Here is a 19,769-nt window from a genome sequence, read left to right as displayed (position 1 = left end):
GTGGAGATAATGATGCCTTATAAAGTTTTGGAGGAACAACTGAGATAAAGTTATAACACTGGGTAAAATGTGATTGAAGGTATATTTACATAAACAAAAAGTGGTGTTATTTTAGAGACTTATTTGAATTTTGTACTATGACAAAGATGAAAAATTCAAACGACATTTTACCTTTCTGGTTTTAATAACTTTTTTTTTTTTAAGATTTTATTTATTTGAGAGAGGGAGAGAGAGCATGAATGGAGGGAGGGGTATAGGGAAAGGGATAAGCAGATCTGTGGGGAGCCCAACAACATGGGGCTTGATCCCAGGACTCTGAGATCATGACCTGAGCTGAAGGCAGATGCTTAACCAACTGAGCCACCCAGGTACCCCTGGTTTTAATTACTTTTAAAGACCATTATTAAAGCAGTAGTCATTTAATACCTCTTTTGTTTTTAAAATTAAATTTAAATTTTAAATTTAATTTAAAATTTTTAAATTTAAAAATTTTAAATTTCAATATGCCCATTAAAAGATTCAGTCAGGAATTACATAGGGTAGAACCACCACCATAATGTAAATAGCATTAAAATAATTTTTAAGGATGGAAAAAAAAGGACTCTAAATTCTGCATTTTCATATACTTTTATTCTTTTTTTTTTTTTTAATTTTTTATTTTTTTCAGCATAACAGTATTCATTATTTTTGCACCACACCCAGTGCTCCATGCAATCCGTGCCCTCTACAATACCCACCACCTGGTGCCCCCAACCTCCCACCCCCCACCCCTTCAAAATTCTCAGATCGTTTTTCAGAGTCCATAGTCTCTCATGGTTCACCTCCCCTTCCAATTTCCCTCAACTACCTTCTCCTCTCCATCTCCCCTTGTCCTCCATGCTATTTGTTATGCTCCACAAATAAGTGAAACCATATGATAATTGACTCTCTCTGCTTGACTTATTTCACTCAGCATAATCTCTTCCAGTCCCGTCCATGTTGCTACAAAACTTGGGTATTCATCCTTTCTTTCTTTTTTTCATATACTTTTATTCTTACTTCTCATTGTAACCATTGCATATTCTTGAAACACCATTAAATCTGAACGATTAATGCTAGCTACTATAACAAATACTGCAGATCTAAGTGGCATAACATAATAAATTTCTTACACTAAGTCCAGTGCAGGTGTTCTTAACAGGCATTGTCTTGGCAGTTGTCCTCTAAGCGGTGACTCAGGTATCCCAGCTCCTGTTTTGGAATGCTGCTATCATCAATACATGACTTTTGAAATGGCAAGAGAGAAGGATTATTTGAGGGAGGTTTTTTTTTTTTTTTCTTTTCTTTCTTTCTTTTTTTTTTTTTTTTAATGGAAATGGCCTTCATGAATTTTATAACATTTCATTGGCCATAAATCAGTAGTGTCATCATTTTTAGATGGAAAGGGGACCGGGATATGTTGTCTTCCCATGTGTCCAGAAGGAAAATGAAGCAGTTTGGTCATTGTCTTCGGGTATAAGCATTTTTGCAGACCTTAATACATTTGGTCTGCTGCTTACTAATGGGTTTTATCACTAGCAATATATGACAGTGCCAGAGTGTTTTCTTTTTTTAGATTAATTAAAAAAAAATTATTTTTAATTTTTAAGTAATCTCTACACTGAGTGTGGGGCTTGAACCTACAACCCTGAGATCAAGAATCACATGCTCTACCGACTGAGCCTTTTAGGTGACCCATGCCAGAGTGTTAAAAAAATTTTTTTTAAAGATTTATTTATCTCTCTTGGGGTGGGGGAGAGAGGGATAGAGTGTCAGAGAGAGGGAGAGAAGCAGACTCCCTGTTGAGTGCAGAGCCCCATGGGGGGCTCATCCCATGACCCCGAGACCATGATCTAAACTGAAACTAAGAGTTGGATGCTTAACCAACTGAGTCACCCAGGCGCCCTGAGTGTTTTAAATTATTGATCGTTTTCTATATAATCAGTCCTTGATTATCTTCATAAAACTTTTGTGTTCTTGCTCCAGCGTTATCTTTAATAATAATAATTAACATAGTACTTACCAGCACATTTTAGGTATTTGTTAACAGTCAAAGTAGTTAATAAGAAGAGTGTAGTCAGGGGCTGGTTGATGACCATCTTATTAAAAGTTGTCTAAGAGATGTGGAAGCAAAGTGACTTTTTTGGTTTATTCTTTGTCTTCTTCTAGCTCAGACTACACCTTGAGTTTAGAAGTTATCATAGACTGCTTCTTAAAGTTGCCACCATGAAATGATCATTTATACATGATGATGTGAGGGGGTAGCTGGCTGTCCACAAGGGAGTACAGTCTCTCCCAGTGGTGGTGAGTCTGTCGCTAACTGGCAAGCCCCTTGACTAGGACATTTAGTCCCTCTTGTGAGCTTTGGTGAATTTACCTCTAAAATGAGAGAACTGATGATTTTGGAGGCTTCCTCCTACTCCAAAATGTCATGGCTGAATGGAATCTATTTATCATTTTCTTTTGGGCCTGCATGTTGGGTTTTATAACTTTTAACTACCATAGGAGGAGCCGGGAAGTTGTTTCCTTAATAAGCCTAGTTAATCCACCTTATCTTGTTGGACCTGTGATGATAAACACAAATACTCACTTCATGATCTTTATGCGGCCCTTCGTGTAGGACGACCACGGTAGAGGGCCAGTTGGCTCTTCTTACAAACTCACCTGTACCAGACCACCTGTTTAGTGGCATCATTTCTCAGTTTCTTTTATTTATTTGAGAGATAGAGAATATGAGTGGTGGGAAGTGAGAAAGGCAGAGAGAGAGAGAAGCAGACTCTGCCGAGCAGGGAGCCCAATACAGGGCTCGATCTCAGGACCTCGAGATCATGACCTGAGCCGAAGGCAGATGCTTAATCGACTGAGTCACCTAGACATCCCCATTTCTTAGTTTCAAAAGAAGTTTTTGTTTGTTTGTTTTTTTAAATTGGAAAAATATTTGAAATACTGATCTCTAAGTTATTCTTTTATTTTGACTGAATTCGCAGCAGATCCTAAGAAGTTATGTGTGAGATTTTTTGACTTTGACATCTTTCAGTGCTCTTAGGACACTGCCTTCTTGTTAGGTAGTTCAGATCAAAGTTATCACAACCCCAGAGAACAAAGCCTTGTGTTAATGGATGAAGAACTAGGGTTCTAATTGTGGTTTCCTCTTAAACTTGAAATTTTTATAAAATCATGTTTGTTCTTCAGTCATAGTTCTTTTTTTACCCATGAAATGTGAGTGCCCAGAATGCCAGCCAGTTATTTTGGATACATTAGAAGATGAACTCCGTATAATCCAGAAAATTGTGGGTTAGTTTTGTTTACTGCGCTTGGAACAATGCTTGGCACATATTAAGCCCTCATATTTTTTTCCATTTAATTTTTTGAACAGCTAAGGCAGTCGTGGTTCAAAGTATATATAAAGGTTTCAAATCTTTTCACCTGTCTCATCTCCATAGTTTTTTTTACCCCACCCTAATAACCACTGTTTCTACATTTTTTGTTTCTCTTTGCTGAATTCTTTATGCAAATACAAATAAAAATAGTACAAACTATATATATTTCTGTGCCTTGCATTTTTCACCTAAAATGTCTTAGATGTTTGTCTATAGAGAGCTTCTCTGATTTTTCAGAGCTTCCCTAATTTTTTTTTTCTGCACAGTTCTGCAATAAGTAGGTGTCCCGTGATTTATTTAATTGGCTTCTCTTGGTAGGCATTTAAGTTGTCCTAGTCTTGCTCTGCACACAGGACTGCTTTGAATAACTTCATAAGTACATTATTTTGTATGAGTGCTAGTATAGCTGTGGGGTAGATTTCCAGGAGGTGGAAAGAACAAAGGATGTGTACTTCTAGTTTTCATAGATATTGCAAAATTTTTTTTATTTGCATTCCCACTTACTAGGTATGAGTGCCTTTTCTCCCATAGGCTCACCAACAGACTGTGCAATCAAACTTTTGAATTTTTGCCAATCTGATAGGTGAAAAATAGTTTTATAGTATAGTTTAAGTTTGTATTTCCTCTTTTATGAGTGGGGTTGAGGTACTAAAAAAGCATTTGTTAAATGAATGGAATGCTGCATAACAGCCAAAACATGCCACTGAAACCATGCTGTGCAATGTCTGATTGCTTTGTTTTTCTAGGTCTGACTTAGCATGGATAAAGAAGCATTTGTATCTAATGGGCCCTTTCATGTAGAAATAGGTCTTGAGTGGTATCTTTTTAAAAATTTACTGTCAAATAGTTTTGCTTAAAGTGAATTAATAAAAATTACTAGAACTGTGTTAATAAAAATTACAGTTTACAAAGTATTTTTTTTAAAGATTTTATTTATTTATTTGACAGAGAGAGATCACAAGTAGGCAGAGAGGCAGGCAGAGAGAGAGGAAGGGAGGGAAGCAGGCTCCCTGCTGAGCAGAGAGCCCGACGCGGGACTCGATTCCAGGACCCCGAGATCATGACCTGAGCCGAAGGCAGCAGCTTAACCCACTGAGCCACCCAGGCGCCCCTACAAAGTATTTTTAATTCACTATTTCATTTGAGCCTCACAATAACCCTGTTATTTTCCATTTGTCATTATCCTTTGAAAGGTAAGCTATGTGACCCAAAAGGTTGACTGACTTGTCCAGAGTGAATATCATAGGTGGAATGGGGACTGGAATTATTTTTTGACTCTAAATTCTCCCACATTCACTATTAAATTCTCCTATGTTCACTATTAAATCACTACTGTATCATGCTGCTAATTTTATTGACAATATTTTAGATGTAACAGAATGGTGGACAGTGTACGCCCATGTTTAGCATGTTAGAAATTACCTCAGACTCCATGATTTCTTGTAGGTCTTTTTTGTGGACCTCTTTCCATTTAAATTAGCAGGTTATAAAAATTTGGATCCTGTTGTGAATTCTTAGAACCTTTTTTTAAAACTTAATACATAGTGGCTATCTTTCCATAAAATAAAATAATTATCCATATATATATATATATATATTTTTTTTTTTTTTTTAGGAAAGACAAACATAGAGTAATATAGATAGTATGTTTATCAAGAAATGCTTTAATCTAAAGATCTTGCCTGTAAGAGTTTTATGTTTAGGCCTACTGTTCATTTATCGCCTGACTCTTCCTTAGCTTTAGTTTTTAGTAGACTTTGACATGTTTCACTCTTTTTGAGTTTCATCTATACTATTACATACTTAATATATATTTTTAAGTTCATTATTTTATTATTTTTTAAATATTTTATTTATTTATTTGACAGAGAGAGATCACAAGCAGGCAGAGAGGCAGGCAGAGGGAGAGGAGGAAGCAGGCTCCCTGCCGAGCAGAGAGCCCGATGCGGGGCTCGATCCCAGGACCCTGAGATCATGACCTGAGCCGAAGGCAGCGGCTTAACCCACTGAGCCACCCAGGCGCCCCTAAGTTCATTATTTTAAAAAGTTTTTAGAGATTTATTCATTTGAGAGAGAGCAAAACAGTGCACGTGGTCACGTGCGTACACAAAGGGAGGAGCAGAGGGAAAGAATCCCAAGCAGACTCCCCGCTGAGCACAGAGCCCAACTTGGGCCCCCATCTCATGACCCTGAGATCATGACCTGAGCTGAAATCAGGAGCTGAGTGCTGAACTGACTGAACCACCCATCATTACTTTTAAACTTATGTCTAAGTAAGATAACTCATTCAATTAGAAAGTATTTATTGTCTACTCCATGCCAGGAATGGTTTTACATGCTGAGAACATAGCAGTTGTATTAAACAAATGCTTCTGTCCTTTCAGACCTTACAGTTAGGGGTTGAGGAATATATGGGACATAAATTTAAATATATAAGGAAAAAATAAAGTGTGTCTGTGTATCACCTAACATCATGTCAAGTACCAGTGGTCCATGTATCACACCTGGGAAATTTGTCTTATAGCAACACAAGGATATGAAGGTCCTTGTAGACTCTGCAGAGACAGAGCGTCATGATGGTGACTTCAGCAGGTTCAGAAGAGGCAGTGTTTGTCTGCATCTCTGCCATATTTCTCTCTTTTGATTGTGCCTCTAGATTTGTAATATTTACAGTACACATGAAGGTCTGTAGAATCGTGAGATTTTAATGCTCACAGAGCATATGGAATCAGTTTTTGTAGAGTAGTTGTAAGGTAGGAGAGAAGAAAGTCTAAATTTTTAAGGGCTTAAATTTGAATCTGGGGTAAAATTTGCTAAATTAAATCTTGACAGTTTTGGTCTTTATGAAAATTTTTCCTTTAAGACCCTTTTATTTAATTAACTTATTTTTATTTATTTATTTTTTACAGCTAAAGGTATAGAGAAAATAGATCCCTTGAAAATGTTTTAAATGTTTTACTGGAACATATGTTAAAAAAATTTATAGGATTAAGAGTTAATGAGCTTATTTTCTTTCATATCACTTATTTTTTTTTCTTCTTTTCCAGAATTTTATAGGAGTGAAGTGATTAAGAATTCCTTGGTAAGTTTGCTTTCTGACAGGTACACTTGACTAAGCCTATAACTCCTGTTTCAGAAAATGCTGAGATATAAGTTCAAGTTCAATTCTGCTATTTATTATGATACTTCTACGGTTAAATCTTCTGCTTAGTTATTGCTTAAATTTTCATTGATTTGTTCATTGCTGTATCTCTCATCCTTAGAACATGCCTGGCACATAGTAGGTGCTTGATAAATATTTGCTGAATGAACTGATATTTTCTCTATTAAAAACTTCAGTGTTTTTTTAATTCATATTCTATAATTCTGTTAGTTTTTTTTGATTATCTGGTTTATGAAGCATAATAAATGATGTCTTTGTTTAGATAAAATTCTTAAGAATTGTATGTCTAGGGCCATTGCATAGGATCTTCCCACTTATTTTTTGGTGGTGGAATTGCTAATGTAGAAATTTGGAAGTGTCCTACTTTTGATAATGTACACATGAGATATTTACACAAATGGCTCAGTTTTTTGGGCCATGTTGACAAAAAAAGGACTTTATGGGAATTATAATATCTTCTTAGTGGTCAAGACTGCTGGATTTGGCCTCTGTCCACTTTTTCAACCTCATTTCTTAATAGTTTTCCTTACTCTAGGCATACCTCATTTTTTGGTGCTTCAAACATGCTGAGCTACTCTCCCTTTCTTATGTCTAGAACACTTGTTTCCCCAGCTCTTTGTTTGGCTAAGACATCTTTGGTCTCAAGTTATAGGACTTTGGTTTGGTCTTCTATGACTGTTCCATTGAAAGTGGTTCCCTTTCTCCTAGTCACTCTTTTTTATGTCACCTGTTTTATTTTCTTTAGAGCATTCATCACTCTTGGAAACTCCTGTTTACTGATTTCTTTATGTTGATTACGTGTCTCCCACCTACTAGAACACAAGTTCCATGAGGGCAGGGACCTTGCGTAGAGTCTAGAATAGTATCGGTGCTCAGTAAATACTTGTTAGATGAATAAATGGATATCAGTTATGTTTTATGTTTACAGAATCCATTTACATATGGGTTCCATTTTGATCCTTATAACAACCTGTAAGGAGATGAGGTAGGTCTTAAGGAACTGACATCCAGAGAGGTCCAACAACTTTTGTAGTCACATAACTGTAGGACTGGATCCTAAGTTCAGACCTCTCTCTTCAGGTCTCTGCTGCTCTTGCCTCTTTATCAAGCTGCCTTCTCAATGTCTCTAAAATAAAATAATAAATTTGGATTCAGGGCCAGACAGTTTCCTTGAGCCTGTTTCTGAGGAGCTCTAATCACCAGTACAGCTCTTGTTCTGCATATAGTAAATGACATGAAATGACTAGCGCCATGCCTGACACATAGTAGCTCTTGAGTCAATATTAGTGTCTCTTTGTCCCCTGGCTCAGGTGAAAATGTAAGTGTCCTACACACCAGGGAGAGCTGGGGAAGAGTGGGTGGTTGCAGAGACAGGTAGAATAGAATTTCACCTTGATTTATTCTACCTTCCTTTTGGTAGTCAAAAGTCTATTGGAAATGGTTTTACACCATCCCATTGCTTTTTCTCTGGATTTGGGTCATAGTGGATCCTGTGCTAATAGTGCTACTTTAGTGTATTGTTCTACATTATTGTATTTACTTGGTATTCACTTGCCTTTCAAGTTCGTATTTCTAAAACCATCTCATTGAATGTTAACTCTTCAGCCCTTCTGGCTCTCAACTTCTGTTGCTTCTGAAATGTCCATGAGGTTGTGATACCTTCATGCCTGGTGTGTACTTAGGTTGAATAAATGTTTTATAAAAATACTGTAGAATGGATTTCAGACAATGGAGATATTTGGACAGAAGACTTGCAAGGTCCTTTCCGGTTACAGTTTGTCCTGCAGTCGTTTCCTGGGGATCCCACTTTGAGCATTTGCGTCCATTGTGATTGTTGATGAACGGTTTCCTCTCCCAAAGTAGATGACAGCTTTTGGAGGTCAAGAGACTGCTTGAATATCTTTATGTCCTCTGGCTCCCCGTGTACTCCTTGGGAGTTGTTGGATAAATGTTGATTGGTTTATGTTTCCTTTTAAGGATATTCTTTGAGGTTATGATATTTCTGGCAAGGATTGTCTTTCCTATCTTTTGTAGCTTAATATAGGTTTGATAGACTGTAGTTCATATGTTCTTTTCTTTTGGAAAGGACTCTTCCTTTGTTTTTTTGTTAAATCACTGTGACTGATTCAGATTAATGGGCATTGAGCACCACAGGAGTCAACAACCCTCCAAGAATATGCTGGAGATGGCACATTGTTATCTCCCTGCTTGCTGTTTCTGAAGAACCACAGATGAGCAAAGTTTGTAGGGCTTTTTCCCTGCTTAGGAGCTGGTGATTCGTAAGTGGTTGTGATATCTGCTGAATAGAGTTAGTGATTTAAATGCTTTTATTCCTCCTGGTTGCCCTTTGTTCTTGGCACATAGAAGGTGCTCAGCCAATGTTTCTTAGTGAATGGATTCCTCCATAAATATGTTTATTGACTGACTTCTAAGTAATATCCTGAACCCCAATCCTCAATTAGCTATTAAAGATTAGGCAAAGTAATGCTTCATTGATTTTTAGCTGAAGCTCTGGGTGAATTTTCACCCTGGTGATCTAAGCTGGACTCTAGTGAGCTTGTATTCTTTTTTAACTCCTTTAACTTCAAGGCTTCAACTGTTTTTCCTAGGTTTGTATTTTTAACTTGGTCCCCAGTCCAGGCTGGCTGCTTTTGCCATTGTGATGTCAAAGGAAACATGGAAAATGGACATGAGTTAAAAAGAATGTTTTCGCCCAAAGATTAAATTGACCTTATGTGCATATTCCTTGGGTCTCTCTAACTCTTGGCTACTGCAGATCGCCGCCGCGGTGCTGTCGGTGTTCTGTGCCCCGCCTGGTACATTTGCAACTAGCCGTGTGTGGCTACTGACTGCCTAAAATGTGGTTCAGTAATACTGGAGGACTAAATTTTTAATTTTATTTAATTCTAATTTAAATAGCCACAAGTGGCTAATGGATATGGTATTGGACAGCGTGGTTCTGGATGCTTCTGAAGAGCTTTCTTACAATCTGACATTAGCAGGAAGAGGTTTCCCTTTTTCTGTGCTTTGAGAAAACAAAACTTTGGGGGCACCCGGGTGGCTCAGTCGGTTCAGGGACTGACTGGCTCTTGATTTCAGCTCAGGTTGTGGGATCGAGTCCTGTGTGGGATTTTGGACTCAGTGTGGAGTCTGCCTGCGATTCTCCCTCTCTCTCTCTGCCTCTGCCCTGCCCCTACTCCCTCTCTCTTTCTAAGTAAATAAAAATCTTTAAAAAACAAAGAACGAAGAACCTTGTCCTTATACTACTGATAACATTCTAAAGCGGTGTGATAGCTGTTCCTTTGGTTGTCTTAGCTTCTTTAATATATAGGATAAATCTTACAAAGTGAGGGACCTGTATGCGTCATCTTCATAACCTCCAGAGTCATTGTGATGGCTTGTATTTGGCAAACAAGTAAGACAAGAAAAATAGCCTAAGCCAAGTTAGTTCTAAAAGTCACCATTATTTTATGTTCACTGAGAAAAACAAACACTTGTAATTAAATTGAAACACAGGACCTTCGTAATAGTCCTGAATGAGTTGTGATTCGATCTTCCTAGCCTCTTGTTACTTTGATATTTCTTTTACCCGTTCCAAGGTATTTATTTAGCAATCTTTCCTTCCTTTAGGCATATTGCTTGACCTGTGTTGGGAATCTTTTGAATCTCAGTAACAGAACATAAATACGCTTTCTCAATCTGTGGGAATTTCATTAAGTCTTAAAGAAAAGGATGGATTAGGTTTTTTCTTCATTTACAAATATTGCTTCTCTAATACCAAATTCATGTCTTCTTGTTTTATGTCTGTGCCCTTTTGCCTATACAAAACTTAATACTTTTTTTTTGGGAAGTTTAACATACATAAAGAAGAGATTACAGTTCTTAAATATACAACTTGATGAGTTTTCTGAAATTGAATATACTGGTATAACCAGCTTCCAGGTCAATAAGTAGAGTATTTTTAGCAACCCTGAAGGCCCCTCATGCCTTCTTCAGTTACTGCTACTGTCCTGACTTAACATCATAAATTAATTTTATCTACTTCTAAGCTTTACAGAAATGAGATCATACAGTATGTACTCCTTTGTATCAGACTTGCACTTTATATTGAAAGAGTCTCAACTGTATATTTTAAGAGTCATTCAGATTGTGGGTATATTTGTAGTTTGTTTATTCTGTAATACTGCATTGTGTGACTGTACCGGAATTTATCCATTCTTCTGTTGAGGGCATTTGGTTAGTTTCTAGTTTTTGAGCTGATATGAATAGTGCTGCTGTGACCATTCTCATGTGTATCTGTTGGTTGACCCTATGTGTATGTTTCTGTTAATGTGATACATATCTAGGAGTGGACCTGTAGGGAGTATTCATAGGATCCCCTTTAGTATTTATTGCCAAATAGCTTTTCCAAATTTTTGTTTCATTTACACTCTCACCAGCAGTGTTTGAGAGTACTGGGTTACTCTATGTTGTTCCAATCACTTTCTGTTTTTTTAACCTTTTGAATTTAAAAATTTGATAGATATTATATACAGGGCTTTTTGTTTGTTTGTTTCAGTTTAAACCCAGAGAGATATTTTAAATGGCATTAAAGTCAGCACAGGCGAACAGGGTTCAGCATGCCTAATTTAAGAGTTTATGAACAGTTATTTCTAAGGTTGTGCATGTAGACAATGACATCTAGTGACTGCCACCTGGTGGTCAAAAATAGTAGAACCTTATTGATCTTGATATTTCTAAAATTAAAATTCATCCTCAATGTGAAGGAAAGTGCATGTTAGAATTAATGATAAATAGACTATGTTAGATGGTATTAAAAATAATGGCATAAAATAAAGCAGGATAAGAAAGTATCTGGCAGTGCTGGTTTCTGGTTTCCTTTGGTTGTCACATAGACAAAATGTCACATAGATGAAATCATTTGAATAGACACCTGAAGCAAGTGAGGGAGAAGCTATGTACCTGTGTGGGGCAAGACTGTTACAGGCCAGAATCAGGAAGGTTACAAAGGCAGAAGTGTCCTTGAGGTCTTTAAGAACTGGCTAAGAAGCTAGTCTGGCTGGGGTTGGGTGGGGTGAGCAGAGGTGGTTTGAGATCTTGCTAGGTAAGTATGACAACAGGGGCAGAGGAATTGAGGGTCAGGGCAGCAAGGGAAATGACCTGGAGAGATGGGAGGTGATGGTTCAAGAGCTGGTCAGCCTGAGAGAGATTTGGACAGGGATATAGTTACACGCCACACAAAGTTAGGGGTAGACAAAGACACTGTCTGGTAGACAAAGACATTGACTGTATTCATTTTTCTGTTTTCTAATGTCCCTAGCGCAGTGCTTCACCCAGAGAAGTCCAATAAATACCTGTTGCATTGAGTAACTGAAGAATCCAGCTTCTGCAGGCTGGAAGGTGGAGATGTGTCTCCAAGTTACAAGTCAGAGCTCTGGTTTCTTCTCAGATATATTTAACATAGAACAATTAATTGTCAGTGTACAATTCAGCTTTAAAGTTCTCTGGCTTTAGGTAGCCATATTCTCTAAATGATTTGTTAACTTTTGGATTTTGTTACTGTTGTTCAGGAGGAGATTAGATTGAAGGGTCATTGGTTAATAACCAAAATGATTGAAGCAGTAAGAATGGAAGTAACTAAATGCTCTAGAGTTGATTTTGTATATTCACAAAAGTACAGGTGAATTAGGTAATGAAACCATATGTACCCATCTTCAACAGTTACAAAGTTGATCATTAGATACTTTTACAAAAAGGGAGTTTTTAAACTTCTATTACAAAATTAAAATCTCATAGTGGGAATAAGAGCAGTGGTAGTTTGTGTGTGTGTTGAAATTTATACATGTGTGTTTCTTTAATAAATAAGAGGTATCAATTACAGAGTACCCACCTGTGATTCTAGTTGTGTGTTGGATGCATGATGTACATTTGTTCTTATCCTGATACCCGTGCTATAAGGTAAGAAATGTGCCTGTTCAATAGTTAGGGAAACTGAGGTTCAGACAGGCTGAGAAACTTGCTTTAGGTCCCTAGGACAATCGTGACGTTGGAAAGCCCTGCTCTTCTACAGCTTTATGCTGCCTACCTTACTTCGCATTTCCTTTAGCTTCCTTCCTTCAACTGAGTTAGTGTCTGCTGGAGGTCGAGTAGAGGTCCGAGATGGCCCTTGTGATTGAATAAGCAAAGGTCTAGAACAAGTCTCATTTTTTTATTTTTTTAAATTTATTTGACAGAGAGAGAGATCACAAGTAGGCAGAGAGGCAGACAGAGAGAGAGGGAGAAGCAGGCTCCCTGCTGAGCAGAGAGCCTGATGCGGGTTTTGATCCCAGGACCCTGAGATTATGACCTGAGCCGAAGGCAGAGGCTTTAACCCAGTGAGCCACTCAGGCATCCCAGGAAAACTGCAAGAGCAAGTATTTTTAGGGACAACATGTGATATAATTATCAGAATCATAAACTTTGTTTGGAATTTTGACTTCCTGAGCTGTGTTTAAATCTTTGGGGAAAAAAAACTGACCCGACGGTATACTTTTTATGAATTACTGGCCTGCGTGATTGTCAAAATTTATGTTTCAGTTGATTGTAACCAAATAAATTAACATTTCATCTCTATGGGTATGCGTGAGTAGAGAGTTGTCTCCTCTTAATTATGCCAGATTATGTTACCCTGTATTAAACTGCACCATCTTTGGGGTTTTCTAACTTCTGTCTGGTCAACTGCATGATATGGAGGGAGACTAAGATAATTGACACATACAGTTAAAGTACCAGGGAAGAACAGGGTTCTCTGAAAACACATCGGAGTATTATTTGTCTCATTTTAAGAGAGGCTAGCTAGGAAAGGTTTCTAGCTGAAGCTAATTTCTAAGTTGAGATGTGAAGGATGAGTAGAGGTGAATTAGGGAAAGAGAGTTTATTGGGCTGAGAAGTAACTACTGCTTTATAACGTCAGCATGCAATTCCCGACAGTTATCTTGTATGTTTAGAGAAATTTTTATGACTTCTTAAGTTGTGTTTCTTATGACCATACATTTGTTACTGGGTGATAAGAAGAGTGATAGTTTATGTTTTGAAATTTCTTTTGTACAGGTGTGTTTCTTTAATAAAAAAACAGTCATTGAGCAGCATTACGGAGAAGTTGCTCTGGCTAAATAATGAGTTTACATTCTCCTGTGGGTGAGTGGGCAGTGAACTTTTCAGAGCCATAAATATCCTGATATTCTGCAGCTGTACCACAGTGAATATGGTATAGGTCCTTAGATCATCTTGGTACTTGGATAATTTGTTCCATCTATGAAACAGGCTGACCTGTATAGGTTAAATATAAATATAAATCATCTGGGTCTTTACAGTAACATTATTGGGCAATAAAGTCTTTCAGTGTGTCTGAATGTACCAACTCAGGAGTTACGGCTCTTTGGCGGCTATGTCATGAAAGTATAAAGGAAGGTCATTGTAATGAGAAGACTGACAATAGCTGTGCTGTATTAATGTAGTATTGGCTTAGAAAAGAAACCCATGTCATCTATTCAACCGTATGAAGTAACTTCAGAACACCACTCTCACTTTCAAAGGCTTTTTTTTTTTTAAGATTTTATTTATTTATTTGACACACACACACAGATCATAAGCAGGCAGAGAGGCAGGCAGAGAGAGAGTGGGAAGCAGGCTCCCTGCCAAGCAGAGAGCCTGATTCGGGGCTTGATCCCAGGACCCTGAGATCATGACCTGAGCCCAAGGCAGAGGCTTAACCCACTGAGCCACCCAGGAGCCCTCAAACACTTTTAATTTATTCTAGAATGAAGTATTTATGAATATTTAATACAACTGTCCCCCACTCCCAAGTCCTCCCTCTCCCTGTTCAGATATATTCACCAAATCTTTTCCTTTTTTCACTTCGGGAAGGGGTGGTTATTTCATGGTTTTTCTGGTGCTTTATTACTCTGAGAGTGAGAATTTGAAATTATACTGTGTCATAATCTAGGGCACATGTACTTTTGTTGAGAGGTGATCTTACACATAGAGTAAATAGCTACCTTTTCAGGTGGTATAATTTGAAGGTCAGGAGGTCTCCTAACAGCTTTAGACTTTAGACTTTAAGGCCTAAATTTACATCATGAAGAGATACCTTTATTTGATTTATTGCTTCAGCCTCCTCCTTCTAAGATGCTGTATTTTTTTCTGCTATTGGGTCTTTAAAGAATAGAGTTTCATTACTTTTCATTGAGATAGAACACACATTGCAGTAAAGGGCAAAAATAATAGCCTGATGACTTTTCAAAGGGAGAAGTTCAAAAAGTAGAACATTATCGGCACTCCTTTGTTCTTTCTCTAGTCACTCCCTGCTCCCAAGGAGAACCACTGTCTTGACTTGGAGCACCATTGGTTAGTGTTGTTTGTTTTTGAATCTCTCTCTCTCTCTCTGGCATGTTCTCTCCTGCTTAGCATTATGTGTGTGAGATTCATCTGTGTCGTTGCATGCCGTAGTTCATTCTAATGCCATGTCCTTTGGTGCACATGTATATGCATTTCACTGCTGTTAGGTGGATACCTGGGAAAGGAGTCAAGTGCTAGGTCATAGGTGACTTTCAGCTTTAGTGGATACTTCCAAATAGTTTTTTGAAATGGTTATACCAGTTACAGCCCCAGCAGCAGTGTGAGGTTTTGTTGCTCTGCATCCTTCTCCAAACTTGGTATTATCTGTTTTTAACATTTTAGCAGTTCTGGTTGGATAGCGATATTGTACTGTGTTTTTAATTTACATTTCCTCATACAGTATTCTTTTTTTTTTTTTCTTAAAGATGTTATTTACTTATTTGGCAGACAGAGATCACAAGTAGGCAGAGAGGCAGGCAGAGAGAGAGAGAGGAGGAACAGGCTCCCCGCCCAGCAGAGAGCCTGATGTGGCACTCGATCCCAGGACCCTGAGATCATGACCTGAGCTGAAGGCAGAGGCTTAACCCACTGAGCCACCCAGGTGCCCCTCATACAGTATTCTAATTGAGCAACTTTTCAGGTTTTATGCTCTTACTGGCCATTTGGATACTGTTTTTTTTTTTGTTTGTTTGTTTGTTTTAAAAGATTTTTTTTTTTTTTTAAAGATTTTATTTATTTATTTGACAGAGAGAGATCACAAGCAGGCAGAGAGGCAGGCAGAGAGAGAGGAGGAAGCAGACTCCCTGCTTCGAGCAGAGAGCCCGACGCGGGGCTCGATCCCAAGACCCCGAGATCATGACCTGAGCCGAAGGCAGCGGCTTAACCCACTGAGCCACCCAGGCGCCCCTGTTTTAAAAGATTTTAATTATTTATTTGAGAGAGAGACAGAGAGACCACAAGCAGGGGGAAAAGGACAAGCAAACTCCCCACTGAGCAGGGAGCCTGTCATGGGGCTTAATCACAGGACCCTGAGATCATGACCTGAGCTGAAGTCAGAGCTTAACTGACTGAGCCACCCACGTGCCTTCTTTTTTTATTTTTTTATTTTTGGTATAAAGTTCATGTTCTGGAAAAATATGCCAATTAATACCAATTAGGAATAAACAAATTGTATACAATGACTTGATACTTTCTAAGTTTATAGGATATATTTGATCTAACTTGATAATTTAAGTAGTTCTATTTTCATGCTTCTTGTTTTTGACTATTTGAGGATAGTGGAGTTGGTGGTCTATTGAATTCTAGTTAGGTGAAATATTATCATTTGAATATTTCATATCTCTTTCCCCTTCCCTTTCCTATTTAGGGGACATTATTTACCTTTCTCATTGACTCAAGCCTATCAGGAGTGACATCGGATCTTACATCCTTCAGGGGCTTCCTAGGACATAAAGCCTGATTGCTTTATGCTAAACGGTCCCCAGCAGCATGGGCTACCTCTATTCAGAAGTTATCTGATGTTGTCACTATCTTTTTTTTAAATTGTTTTTCATTGTTATCATGTCTTTAAAGTCAGATATATAGACTTTGACCTCTTGCTCTCGATATAACCAGATGTATGACCTTAGGCAAGTTATTTAATGGTATATAGTATCAGTTTCTCCTTTGAAAAATTGGGATGAAGCCGTGGACTCACAGGTCTCCGAGTTTTGTCAAGATTAAGTATAGCTTATCTGGAATGAATACTTCTTTCTTGTAGTAGTAATATTCTAGCTTCTGCTGTCATGTGTAATTACTTATTTGTGTCTCAGCCCTGCTCAGGGGTATAGTATGGTAATGGGGTAGTACGAGCAAGTTTGAATCATGTGAAGTTCCTTTTGCCCAGAGAATGGGCACAGGTAGAGGGCAAAATTCTTTCTTTTTCTTTCTGCCTCTGGCTGTGGGCTCTAAAACAAGGAAATTGTTGACAATCTCGTAAAGCCCTTTTATTCTAAATTCTGTCTTCTGTGCTTTGGTGGGGAGAAAAAAAACCCAAGAACCAAACAACACGAGAGAAATGTTAGAGACCTAGGTTCAAATTCTGGAGCTGTGTTTACTAGGAGACCTTAGACAAGACCCTTAGTTACTGTGTTTCATTGATTCTAAGATCCACATTTTTTTCACAGTTTAACACCCCTGAAATCTAGATGCATCTTAAAATCATTTGATGTCATGAAATCTCCTTAACATTTTGACTTTTCAGAATGTTTCGGCTATCTGAATGATTGTCTCTCTCTTTTTAAAGATTTTTAAACAAGAATTTATTTGAGAGAGAGAAAGTGAGAGAGAGTGAGAGCATGAGCAGGGGGAGGGGTAGAGGGAGAGGGAGAAAAAGATTTCCCGCTGAGCAGGGAGCCTCTGTGGTACTCGATCCCAGGACTCTGGGATCATGACCTGAGCTGAAGGCAGATGCTTAACCCACTGAGCCACCCAGGCGCCCCCTGAATGATTCTCTTAATGAACAATAAAATTATTTCAGAGCATAAAGTTGACCTTGTCATGCTTAACTATAAAACCTTTCCATGGATCCTCCACATCTTGTTCAAAGTACTCCTCGGCAACGCATAAAGGATGCTTCAGGTGGTTTTTTGTTTTTGTTTTTGTTTTAATTTAAATTTTAAGGTGATCTCTATACCCAGTGTGGGGCTCAAACTCAACGACCCTGGGATCAAGAGTCTGGTAGACTGACTAAGCCAGCCAGCGCCCCCAGATATCCTTCAGTGTAGCCTCTTGTTTATCTCGAGCCTTGTGTCCTGTTGCTCTTGCGTTACGTGTTCCAGGAGTTGTCTTAGCTCCCTGACCATACCTTGCTGTGTCACACTGCTGAGCCCTTGTGAATTGTGTTCCTTCTGCCTGAAATTCCTTATTTTAACCTAAGGAAATCCTGTTTGTCCTTTAAAAGCCAAGTTTCACAGCCTCTGTGGTGATGTCTTTCCCTTGTTTGTTTGAGGTTTAATTCCCTTCTGTGCATAATATTGTTACTGAACTTTTCATGAAATAATGTAATTATTTAAATACAGGTTTGAATCTAACAAGTTGGAGGTATTTTGAGGGCACTGTGTATGTGTTGCTTCTTAATAATTGTCTTAAGTATTGAATAAATGAATTACCATATGAAGCCATATTAGTAAGAAATTAGAATATATCCTCCTTCTAATAGCTATAATAAATAAGCAGCAAAATTCAGAAGTACTGGTGGTCATTCTGAGCAGCAGTGTGCAGCGTGGGCTTCCCTCCCAGGTCAGGGCCTGCCATACTCTGGAGAAGCCTGGAGAACAGGCAGAGCTGTGAGGGGGACTGACTCACTGAGACGGCTGAGGGATCTATTTCTGCTGGCTTTGGCTGGAGAACCCTTTCCTGGCCTTGTCGGGATGGAGAATTCAGAGCCCTCCTAGGGCTGTTGTCATCTGTTGAGCCCCTACTTGTGTGTCTGGGGCTTTGGGGTCTTGTTCTGTGAGGAAGATTTAGTAGCTCATTTTACAGGGGAGGAAGCAGACTCGGAGGGCCTAGACAGGTTTCTCCAGCTCATCACACGAACATGACCTTGATTGGTTGGTTGGTTTGGTTTGGGTTTTGTGGGTTTTCAGACCTTTTGGGCCGCACGTAGGTCCTGGCCCTCTTCTCCCTTCATTCACACTCTCTCTGGCAGACCTAGCTCGGGATGTGGTTGCTCCTTCCACCTTCCCCTCTCCTCTGGGCTCCAGACTGCTGCCTGATGTCTGCGCTCACGCTCACGCCCGAAGACCTCTCACAGCTGGCGCATTGGGGTGTGGACTCCCGGTTCTCTTGCCCACCCCGTCCCCATGCTGCACTCCTTCGCCTCTGCCAGTCTTCCCCTGCGCAGAAACCGGCACATCATATGCCCGTTGTTGGAGGCAGAGACCCAGGAGACATTCTAGATTCCTTCCTTAGCTGGCAGCTCAGCTTCGCCCATCAGCAACTCCTGTCACATCTCATTCCCGAACACCTCCCGCTTCTGTGTCACATCACGGTTCTCCATCTCCCAGACCGTCAGCTGCAGGCACGGCGGCACCAGCCTCTGGACTGATGTTCCTCCTCTTTTCTTGGTTTCCTCTCTCAGCAAATGGTTATTGGGGGCACATGTACTTATAGGTATACCTCATTTTACTGCACTTCGCAGATAAGGTGTTTTTACAAATGGAATGTTTGTGGCAACCTGACTTTGAACAAGTCTGTTGGTGCCATTTTCCCAAAAATATTTGCTCACTTCCTGTCTCTGTGTCATGTTTTAGTGATTCTTGCAGTATTTCAGAATTTTCATTATAATTATACTTTTTTTTTAAGATTTTATGCATTTATTTGTCAGAGAGAGGGAGAAAGAGAGAGAGAGAGAGCACAAGCAGGGAGAGTGGCAGGCAGAGGGAGAAGCAGACACCCTGCTGAGCAGAGAGCTCGATATGGGACTCGATCCCAGGACCCTGGGATCATGAACTGAGCCAAAGGCAGGCACTTAACCTGCTTGCTACCCAGGTGTCCCATTGTGATTATACTTGTTATGATGCTGTGACATTGCTATCACAGTTGTTCTGGGCCACCATGCACTGCTCCTATAATGAGAGTGAACTTAATTGATAAATGTTGTGTGTGTTTTGACTCCTCCACCGACCAGCCATTCCCCCACCTCTCTCCCTGTCCTCAGGCCTCTCCCCTCTTCCCCTGAGATAGAACAATATTGAAATTAGGCTGTTTGATAGCCCTACAATGGCCTCTTAGACATTCAATGAAAGAATCACATGCCTCTCTAAATCACAAGCTAGAAATGCTTAAGCTTA

The 19,769-nt window shown here is 39.1% G+C and overlaps 1 protein-coding gene across 2 annotated transcripts in view; it reads left to right on the top strand.

Moving 5' to 3' along the window:
• UVRAG (UV radiation resistance associated) overlaps positions 1 to 19,769 on the top strand; it is a 307,325-nt gene that overhangs the window by 33,837 nt on the left and 253,719 nt on the right. For both annotated transcript variants that reach the window (XR_007120854.1, XM_047690725.1), the window contains exon 3: positions 6,446 to 6,480. Coding sequence is in view for 1 of the 2 variants with exons in the window: in XM_047690725.1 (XP_047546681.1) it covers positions 6,446 to 6,480 (35 nt within the window). In the remaining variant the exon portion in view is untranslated. The remainder of the gene's footprint in view (positions 1 to 6,445; positions 6,481 to 19,769) is intronic.

Source organism: Lutra lutra, chromosome 10, assembly GCF_902655055.1.
Source record: "Lutra lutra chromosome 10, mLutLut1.2, whole genome shotgun sequence".
Classification (NCBI taxonomy): domain Eukaryota; kingdom Metazoa; phylum Chordata; class Mammalia; order Carnivora; family Mustelidae; genus Lutra; species Lutra lutra.
This window is presented reverse-complemented; position numbering and strand designations above follow the sequence as displayed.